At 44.0% G+C, this 10,981-nt stretch overlaps 1 protein-coding gene across 1 annotated transcript; it reads right to left on the bottom strand.

Annotated features, from left to right (window-relative positions):
* Positions 1-9,078: 9,078 nt before the first annotated feature.
* LOC110520967 (5-hydroxytryptamine receptor 1E-like) lies at positions 9,079-10,404 on the bottom strand. The gene has a single exon (XM_021598415.2). The coding sequence runs from the start codon at positions 10,324-10,326 to the stop codon at positions 9,205-9,207; it is 1,122 nt and encodes a 373-aa protein (XP_021454090.2). The 5' UTR covers positions 10,327-10,404; the 3' UTR covers positions 9,079-9,204.
* Between the last annotated feature and the right edge of the window lie 577 nt (positions 10,405-10,981).

The following is a 10,981-nucleotide window of genomic DNA, read 5'->3' as shown; positions in this document are numbered from 1 at the left end:
ATCCAAAAGATGGCACCTTACACAGGGCAGTGTGATTTACAAAAAAAATGTAGACCTGAGGAAAGAGTGCCTCCTACTGGCCCTCCAACACTATGGTCTCCCATCTAGGGACCAACCAGAACCAACACTGCTTAGCTTCAGAAGCAAGCCAGCAGTGGGATGCAGGGTGGCATGCTGCTGGCATACCACCCTGCAGGTAAGCGACTCATCTATCAGTCTTATCGGGCCCTTTAGGGGGAAAAAATACAATTGATGGATGCAAATGTCAGTTTCCTGTACAGGTCTTTGGTCACTCACATAGTCTGTAATATTCATATGTGTAAACATACTGAATTGTAATTGGATGCATTTTACAGCCATATCATACTGTGCTATGATTGGTTAAGACCACCCAAATGGTTAGGTCATGGTCCGATTGATCCTGGTTGGCGATACGTGAACATGCCAGTTATAGCTAGCTAATAAAGAGCTACGTTAAGAAATATCCTGTAGTACTGCATTTTATTATTTTGTACAAAGTGTGCAAAACAAGACACCGTCTATTGAAGCCAATATGGAGGTATACCTACAGTGAATTAAGTGGAGGAAATGTTATGTTGAGGGTGTAGGGTAAAACTAATTGAGACAAAAGCAAAACTAACCCACATGGCTATTTTAAAATGGATGTCAATGTACAGTCAGGTCCAAAATTATTGGCACCATTGATAAAGATGAGCAAAATAGACTGTATAAAATACATACTCCTGAGCTATATTGTATACTCCAAAAATGTGGAAAATTATATTATTTTATCCTAACACAAAGAGAGAGAGATTTTGTTTAACAAGTAATATATTTTTCTCTTAAAAAGATAGAGTTCAAACTAATTGGCACCCATGTCTTCAATACTTCTGAGCCTTTTTCTTGAATGCTTTATGAGATTGGAGAAAATATTGGGAGGAATCTAAGACCGTTCCGCCATACAGAATCTTTCCAGATCCTTGACATCCTGCGTCTGCGTTGATGGACTGCCCTCTTCAATTTAAACCACGTGTTTTCCATGTAGTTCAAATCAAAGTTTATTGGTCGCGTAGGCGCTGCGAAATTCTAATGTTACTAGCGCCTAACAACACAATAAAATGTCAAACAAGTACACAGATAATAAAACAATAATTGTATTTTATGTTTTTGTTGATATTAGTGTTATGTAATTGCGTAACGTCATATTGATACAAAATGAATAAAAAAAAACGTTATTGGCAATTTTGTATGAATATAAAAATAAAAAATACGAATCCAATTAATAACCCAAGTAGCACTGTAACAGTAATCCAAATAAAATCTATATGTATTTATACCCGAAAAATGTACTCAAGATATACTAAGAATGATATGTACAACAGTACTGTAGGTAAGTTAGAGTGTGCTATGTCAAGAATACAGTATCTCAATAAATATGCAGTGTGTATAAACAAGTATAACTAAAATGCAATCTACAGTAGTAAAATATTCACACCCCTTTTTCCACATTTCGTTTTTTTACAAGGTGGGATTAAAATGTATTTAATTGTCATTTTTATATCAACAACCTACACAAAATATTATAATGTCAAAAGTGGAAGGAAAATTCTAACATTTGTAAAAAACAAAATATGAAAAATAAAACACAAATATATCTTGATTAAGTCAAGATCTTGATTGAGTCAATACATGTTAGAATCACCTCCGGCAGCAATTACAGCTGTGAGTCTTTCTGGGTAAGTCTCTAAGAGCTTTGCACACTTGGATTGTACAATATTTGCACATTATTCTTTTAAAAAGTTGTCAAGCTCTGGCAAGTTGGTGGTTGATCATCGCTAGTTAGCCATTTTCAAGTCTTGCCATAGATTTTCAAGACGATTTAAGTCAAAACTGTAACTAGGCCACTCAGGAACTTTCAATGTCATCTTGGTAAGCAACTCCAGCAAATTAATTACTTAAAAATCATACAATGTGATTTTCTGCATTTTTGTTTTAGATTCTGTCTCTCACAGTTGAAGTGTACCTATGATAAAAATGACAGACCTCTACATGCTTTGTAAGTAGAAAAACCTTCAAAATCGGCCGTGTATCAAATACTTGTTCTCCCCACTGTTCATATGAGATGAGTAATGTAGGGTATGTAAACATTATATAAAGTGGCATTGTTTAAAGTGGCTAGTGATACATTTATTACATACATTTTTCATCATTAAAGTGGTAGAGATGAGTCAGTATGTTTGCAGCAGCCACTCAAAGTAAGTGATGGCTGTTTAACAGTCTGATGGCCTTGAGATAGAAGCTGTTTTTCAGTCTCTCGGTCCCCGCTTTGATGCACCTGTACTGACCTTGCCTTCTGGATGATAACGGGGTGAACAGGCAGTGGCTCGGGTGGTTCTTGTCCTTGATTATCTTTTTGGCCTTCCTGTGACATCGGGTGGTGTAGGTGTCCTGGAGGGCGGGTAGTTTGCTCCCGAGGATGCATTGTGAAGACCTCACTACCCTCTGGAGAGCCTTACAGTTGTGGGCGGAGCAGTTGCCGTACCAGAACAGGATGCTCTCGACTGTGAATCTGTAAAAGTTTGTGAGTGTTTTTGGTGACAAGCCAAATTTCTTAAGCCTCCTGAGGTTCAGCCTCCTCACCACGCTGTCTGTGTGGGTGGACCATTTCAGTTTGTCCGTGATGTGTACGCCGAGGAACTTAAAACTTTCCACCTTCTCCACTACTGTCCCGTTGATGTGGATAGGGGGCTGCTCCCTCTGCTGTTTCCCTCTGCTGTTTCACCTCCTCCCTGTAGGCCGTCTCGTCGTTGTTGGTAATCAAGCCTACCACTGTAGTGTTGTCTGCAAACTTGATGATTGAGTTAGAGGCGTGCATGGTCACGCAGTCATGGGTGAACAGGGAGTACAGGAGAGGGCTGAGAATGCAGCCTTGTGGGGCCCCAGTGTTGAGGATCAGCGGGGTGGATATGTTGCTTCCTGCCATCACCACCTGGGGTCGGCCCGTCAGGAAGTCTAGGACCCAGTTGCACAGGGCGGGGTTGAGACCCAGGGTCTCGAGTTTAATGACGAGTTTAAAGGGTACTATGGTATTAAATGCTGAGCTGTAGTCGGTGAACAGCATTCTTACATAGGTATTCCTCTTGTCCAGATGGGTTAGGGCAGTGTGATTGCGATTGCGTCGTCTGTGGACCTATTGGGGCGGTAAGCAAATTGGAATTGGTCTAGGGTGTCAGGTAGGGTGGAGGTGATATGGTCCTTGACTAGTCTCTCAAAGCACTTCATGATGACGGAAGTGAGTGCTACACGGCGATAGTCATTTAGCTCAGTTACCTTCGCTTTCTTGGGAACAGGAACAATGGTGGCCCTCTTGAAGCATGTGGGAACAGCAGACTGGGATAAGGATTGAATATGTCCGTAAACACACCAGCCAGCTGGTCTGCGCATGCTCTGAGGACGCGGCTGGGAATGCCGTCTGGGCCGGCATCCCCAGCCGTAGGTACTACCTGTTCACCCACGACTGTGTGCCCACACACAACTCCAACACCATCATCAAGTTTGCTGATGACAGAGAATTCAGAGAATTCTACAATCTTTACTCTGCATTGTTGAAAAATGACCCATAATTAAGCATTTCACTGTTAGCCTACAATTGTTGTTTACGAAGCATGTGACAAATCACATTTGGTTTGATTTGATATGGTAGAAAATTAGTTTCTGGAACAGAGTCCGATATGTACAGTGCCTTGCGAAAGTATTCAGACCCCTTGGATTTCTTCAAATTTGATTGTGTTACAAAGTGGGATTAAAATTGATTTAATTGTAATTTTATCGTCAACAATCTACACAAAATACTCTGTCATGTCAAAGTGGTAAATTACTGTTTTGATAAATAAAACATTCATAACTAAAATATAGTTACATAAGTTTTCATCCCCTCTGTTTAGGCAGGTCTAAATTAGTTCCGGAATACATTTTAGCTTAACAAATCACATGATTTTTGAGTGACTAAACCTTCCTCTGTCCCCCATACATACAACATCTGTTAGGTCTCTCAGTCAAGTATTGCATTTCAAGCACAGATTCAACTACAAAGACCAGAAGGCTTTTCAAAAGCTTCAGAAAGAAGGTCAGTGATTGGTAGATGGGTAACAATAACAAATCAGACATTGAACATATCTTTAAGCATGATCAAGTTAATAATTATGCTGTGGATTATATATTAAACCACCTAAACACATCAAATATACAGTTGCCCTTCTGAACTGAGCTGCAGGACAGGAATTAAACTGCTCAGAGTGTTACGGTGCGTGAATGAGGACCCAAAAGCGAATTAACTTAAACAGAGCTTCTTTAATTACCAAACATAGGTAGGCTCAGACGGACCGGCAGATTCCGACAGGACAAGACAAGGTTACAGCAAACATGACGACAGTCTGGTTCAGGCATGAAACACAACAAACAAGAATCCGACAAGGACAGGAACAAAAACAGAGAGAGATATAGGGACCTAATCAGAGGGAAAAAGGGAACAGGTGGGAAACGGGGTGACGAGGTGGTTAGGAGGAGACAAGGCACAGCTGGGGGAAAGAGGGGGAGAAAAGGTAACCTAACAACGACCAGCAGAGGGAGACAGGGTGAAGGGAAAGGACAGAGACAAGACACAACATGACAGTACATGACACAGAGATGTTACCATGAGGCCATTGGTGATTTTAAAACAGCTACAGAGTTAAATGTCTGTGATGCTAGAAAACTGAGGATGGATGAACAACATTGTAGTGACTCCACAATAATGACCTAAATTACATAGTAAAAGGAAGAATACAAATATACAGAATAAACATATAAAAACACTTGCATCTTGTATGCAACAAGGCACTAAAGTAATACTGCAACAACAACAAAACACAGCAAAGGAATAAACTATTTGGCCTAAATGCAAACCTGTATGTTTGGGGCAAATCCAACACAACACATCATTGAGTAACTGCCTCCTTATTTTCAAGAATGGTGGTGGCTGCATCATGGTATGGGCATGCTTGACATCGGCAAATACTGTGGAGTTTTTCAGAAATGGGATGGAGCTAAGCACAGGCAAAATCCTAAAATCCTTTCAGTCTGCTTTACACCAGACACTGAGTTGCTTAGCAAGTTACAGATTTGACTTAAATCTGCTTGAAAATCTATGGCAAGATTTGAACAATTCTGTCTAGCCATTATCCCTAACATCTTAACAAAGCCTGCAGAAAAGAATAATGGGCAAATATTGCACAATCCAGGTGTGCAAAGCTCTTATAGATTTACCCAAGAAGACTCACAGCTGTATTCGAAGTCAAAGGTGTTTCTAACATGTATTAACTCAGGTAACGGAATTCTTATGCAATGACTATATTTTAGTTATGTAAATTCCGTTAATCCCCAAAAATACAAAATGTTCTACTTTGTCATGAGAGTATTTTGTGTAATAGTCTTTTAATCCCACTTTGTAACACAATAAAACGTGAAGAAATCCAAGGGGTCTGAATACTTTTGCAAGGCACTGCATGTGAATAGTGTGTATAGACAGTATGTGAATAGAAAAGGTGTGTACTGCAGTAGTTATATAGGATGAGCCATGACTAGAATACAGTATATACATATAACGTGGGTAAAACAGTATGTTAACATTATTAAAGTGACCAGTGTTCAAGGACTCAATGTACATAGGACAGCAGTCTCTAAGGTGCAGGGTAGAGTACCGGGTGGTTTCTAATGTTCAGGGCAGGGCACTGGGTGGAGGCCAGCTAGTGATGATAGTTTAACAGTTTGATGGCCTGGAGATGAGGTCCTCTGCCTACGCAGTCTTCTTTCTACATGAAACTCACCACTGGTGTGTGTGGCCAAAGAGCTCTATTTTCATGTCCTCCAACAAATGCAAACACCCGGAAGTCACTAAACGGCATTGGCACTTGGATTGGAACCGGTGCTATGGTCAGATGACATGAAAATATAGCTCTTTAGTCACACACACCAGTGGTGCGTTTGGCGTTGAAATAAGGATGCATAGGCAGAAAAGTATCTCATACCTACAGTAAAATATAGTGGTGGATCTTTGATGTTATGGGGCTATTTTGCTTCCATTGGTTAATGTTAAAGTAAACAGGATCGTGAACTTTACCCAGTACCAGGACATTTTAGCCCAAATCCTGGTTGCCTCTGCCAGGAGGCTGAAACTTGGCACCAAGTGTCACGGCCGTCGTACGAAGGAGACCAAGGTGCAGCGTGGTATGAGTACATTCTTCTTTTATTAATGATTGAACACTGAACAAATGAACAAAATACCAAAACGAACAGTGAAGCTAATACGAATAGTGCAGACAGGCAACTAAACATAGAATAAGAACCCACAAACACAAAAGGAAAAATGGCAACCTAAATATGATCCCCAATCAGAGACAACGATAAACAGCTGCCTCTGATTGGGAACCATACCAGGCCACCATAGACATACATATTACCTAGACCTACCAAACCCCTAGACACAAAAACCCTAGACAATACACAACTAGCATACCCACCCTCGTCACACCCTGACCTAGCCCCTCCCCCCCCCCCCCCAAAGGTGCGGAATCCCGGCCGCAAAACCTAAACCTATAGGGGAGGGTTGGGGTGGGCATCTACCCTCGGCGGCGGCTCCGGTTCTGGATGCAGCCACCCCTCCTTACTCTGACCCCTCCGCCTTTGCAACACTGGACCGTGGATCATCGCCGGAGTCTCTGAACTGCGGATCATCGCCGGAGACCCCGGACTGTGGCCCGTCGCTGGAGGCTACGGACTGTGGCCCGTCGCTGGAGCCTACGGCGTGTGGCCCGTCGCTGGAGCCTACGGCGTGTGGCCCGTCGCTGGAGCCTACGGCGTGTGGCCCGTCGCTGGAGCCTATGGCGTGTGGCCCGTCGCTGGAGCCTATGGCGTGTGGCCCGTCGCTGGATGCTACGGACTGTGGCCCGTCGCTGGAGGCTACGGACTGTGGCCCGTCGCTGGAGGCTACGGACTGTGGCCCGTCGCTGGAGGTTCCGGACTGTGGCCCGTCGCTGGAGGTTCCGGACTGTGGCCCGTCGCTGGAGGCTACGGACTGTGGCCCGTCGCTGTAGGCTACGGACTGTGGCCCGTCGCTGGAGGTTCCGGACTGTGGCCCGTCGCTGGAGGTTCCGGACTGGGAGCTGTCGCCGGAAGCTCTGGACTGGGTACTATCGCCAGAAGCTCTGGACTGTGGAGGCGCACTGGATACCTGGTGCGTGGTGCCGGCACTGGTGGTACCGGGCTGCGGACACGCACCTCAGGGCGAGTGCGGGGAGGAGGCACAGGATACACTGGGCAGTGGAGACGCACTGGAGATCTGGAACGTAGAGCTGGCCCAGTGCATCCTGGCTGGATGCCCATTCTAGACGGGCAAATGCGAGGAGCTGGAATAGAGCGCACCGGGCTATGAATGCGAACTGGAGACACCGTGCGCATCTCTGCATAACACTGTGCCTTACCAGTCACACGCTCTCCACGGTAAGCACGAGGAGTTGGCTTAGGTCTCCAACCTGACTCAGCCAATCTCCTCGTGTGCCCCCCCAAAAAACATTCTTGGGGCTGCCTCTCGTGCTTGCCATATTTGTGTTTCTCCTCGTAATATCGCCATTCTGCTTTCGCTGCCTCTATTTCTTCCCTCGGAAGGCGATACTCCCCCAGCTGCGTCCAGGGTTCAGCTCCATCCAGAATCTCTTCCCATGTCCATTCCTCCTGGCCACGCTGCTTGGTCCTTTTATGGTGGGTTCTTCTGTTACTGCCGTCGTACGAAGGAGACCAAGGTGCAGCGTGGTATACGTACATTCATCTTTTATTAATGAATGAACACTGAACAAACAAACAAAATACCAAAACAAACCGTGAAGCTAATACGAATAGTGCAGACAGGCAACTAAACATAGAATAAGAACCCACAAACACAAAAGGGAAAATGGCAACCTAAATATGATCCCCAATCAGAGACAACGATAAACAGCTGCCTCTGATTGGGAACCATATCAGGCCACCATAGACATACATATTACCTAGACCTACCAAACCCCTAGACATGCAAAAACCCTAGACAATACAAAACTAGCATACCCACCCTCTTCACACACTGACCTAACCAAAATATAAAGAAAACAGAGATATTAAAAGTCAGAGCGTGACTGCAAGTTGATCTTCCAGCAAGACAATAACCCTAAGCACACATCAAAATCCACAAAGAAATTGTTAATTGACCACAAAAATCTACATTTTGCAATGTCTCCAGACTGTCTCCCACCTGTGGTTTTAATTGAAGATTGCAGTCCATAAGTGCAGATGAAGGATTTCAAGGATCTGTAAAGATTCTGTATGGAGGAATGGTCTAAGATCCCTACCAGCGTGTTCTCCAATCTCATATAACATTTTAGAAAAAGGCTTATTACCTGTTAAACAAAATCCTTTTTTTCTGAGCAATTGTATTAGGATCATGTCACGTCCTGACCATAGAGAGTCCATATGTTCTATGGTAGAGTAGGTCAGGGCGTGACTGGGGGGTTAGTCTAGTTTATTATTTCTATGTGGGGTTCTAGGTTTGTTTTTCTATGTTGGTGATTGTGTATGATTCCCAATTAGAGGCAGCTGGTAATCAATTGTCTCTAATTGTGTAGCTGTTTTTCCCACCTGTGTTTATGGGATATTGTTTTAAGTTAGTGCACGTAGCATCTCTGTAGTCACGGTTCGTTGTTAGTTTATTGTTTATTTGTTTTTGTCTTTGTTAAGTTTCACTTTATCATTAAAATTATGTGGAACTCAACATCCGCTGCGCCTTGGTCCGATATTCATTCCAACGAACGTGACAGATACATTTTTTTTTGGGGGGAGCATACAGTATACTGTAGCTCAGTATTGGTATTATATATTTAGTGCTCATCTTTATCAAGGGGGCAAATCATTTTGGACCTGATTGTTTGTCTTTGTGTATGGATGTGCATTTATGGGCCATGATTATTCTTGGTCAAAGTTTGTGTTTCAGCAAAGAATAAGAAGCAGATCATTTAAGACTTTTATTTAGAAACTCACAACATCACACAAGTCATATGGCCAATGGACACACTGCATGTAACTTTCCCTAATACATTCTCTGATGGGACAATACTGTACGTTTAACCTGGGCCTGCAAACCTATGCATGCTCCTTTCGTCGGAGCAGTTTCTTAAAGGCCAACTTAAAATCCTCATTGAAGCTGGTGTAAAGGAGAGGGTTAATGAGTGAGTTGAAGTAGCCTAGCCAGGTTAAGAAATCAGATACATGTGGGGTGGCAGTTATGACCTGTAAGCCTACAAGAAGCTCCTTCAGAAAGAAAGGCATCCAGCAGAGGATAAAAGCCCCGAGGATGAGGCCCAGGATACGTGCTGCCTTCCTCTCCCGGGAGGTACAGATCTGGTGCCTCTCATCTGCCGCCTCCATCTCTGTCTCAAATGAGGGGATACGGATGGTGACATTGAGCCTGTCAAACTCCAGAGTGGGGTCTGAGGTGGACAGGTCCGATATGCAGAAGGTGTGTCCCACACGGCAGTGGTTTAGAGAGTTCTGGCTGCTCAGGTGCCGCGACGAGACCCGTTTCTGGTAAAGTGTCTTTGCCGCATTGTAAATCCTATAGTACAATATGAGAATAAGGGTCATGGGGATGTAAAATGCCCCAAAAGTGGAGTAAATGGTGTAGCCCACATGGTTGTGCTGTATGATGCACTGTTTTGGGCCATGGCTACTGGGCCTGTGTCTCCAGAAGAGGGGCGGTATAGATATGAAGACTGAGATGACCCAGATGATGCCCACCATGACAGCTGCCCGGCGGGCCGACCTCTTGCGGGCGTACTCGATGGCCTTGGTGATAGCCCAGTAGCGGTCCAGCGCTATGACACACAGGTGCAGGATGGAGCAGGTGCAGCAAGTCATGTCCACGCTCAGCCAGGCCTCACACACCACCTGGCCCAACGACCAGGTCTCTGTGGCGATGTAGAGGATGCTGACTGGCATCACCAGGATAGACACCAGAAAGTCCGTGAACGCCAGCGAGCAGATGAGGTAGTTGGCAGGTAGGTGGAGCTTCTTGGTGGTGCAGATGGCTGTGATGACGGCACCGTTGACCAGCGCAGTGAGGAGGGTGAGGAGCCCCAGTAGAACTACCAGCACCACCATCCTGTCTGTAACTAGCACCGCTGGGAGAGCGCTGGCTGGGGCTCCTGTGCTGTTGGTGATGTTGGGCCCTGTGGAGCTGTCCCCATGGTACCTTTCCATCTCCATCTCCGGACAGGGCCAGATCTCCCCCTTCTGCTGGATACAATCTCTCCCAAGGATAGGATGATCCACACTATGGGTCAAAGGCCACTCTGTAACACACAAAAAAAGTGCATAAATATTATTTTTTCGGAACAAATATTTTACACCATCACAGAGACCTTGGTGAAAATGTGTTTTTCACTAGGATACTTTATAAGAATTTTAACAAGCACACTAGACATCATTATATATTGTATATATTATGCAATAGCTGCTACACAATAGAAGGCACAACGTTTCTTTGCTCTGGCAAACATTAAATTAGTATTTTTCACCTGCCTTTCGAATCGAAGGCGCCCTTGGTTATTGGGGGTTGTTATAAAATAGGATAATGACTGACAATCAAGGTGAACTAGTGCAGCCCACAGCAGTAATTGAGCTTCTGAAGGTTGAAGGGTTCGGACTTATACTCTGGAAACTTTTTTAAGCAATGTCATTTGGGAGATGAAAAACCACTTAACACAGAGAGTAGTTATAAAACAGAGGGGAGAATTCCTAAAGTAGAGCCACACCGCTAATTATCACAGCATTTTTAAAATTTTGTCTGTAATTAAACGCTGTTCCATAAAACATTAATTTGACCCTCCATTACTTCACTGACATATAAAGATATTTTACT

Source organism: Oncorhynchus mykiss, chromosome 4 (assembly GCF_013265735.2).
Source record: "Oncorhynchus mykiss isolate Arlee chromosome 4, USDA_OmykA_1.1, whole genome shotgun sequence".
Lineage (NCBI taxonomy): Eukaryota > Metazoa > Chordata > Actinopteri > Salmoniformes > Salmonidae > Oncorhynchus > Oncorhynchus mykiss.
Note: the sequence above shows the minus strand (reverse complement) of the source record. Positions and strands in the feature narration are given on the sequence as shown.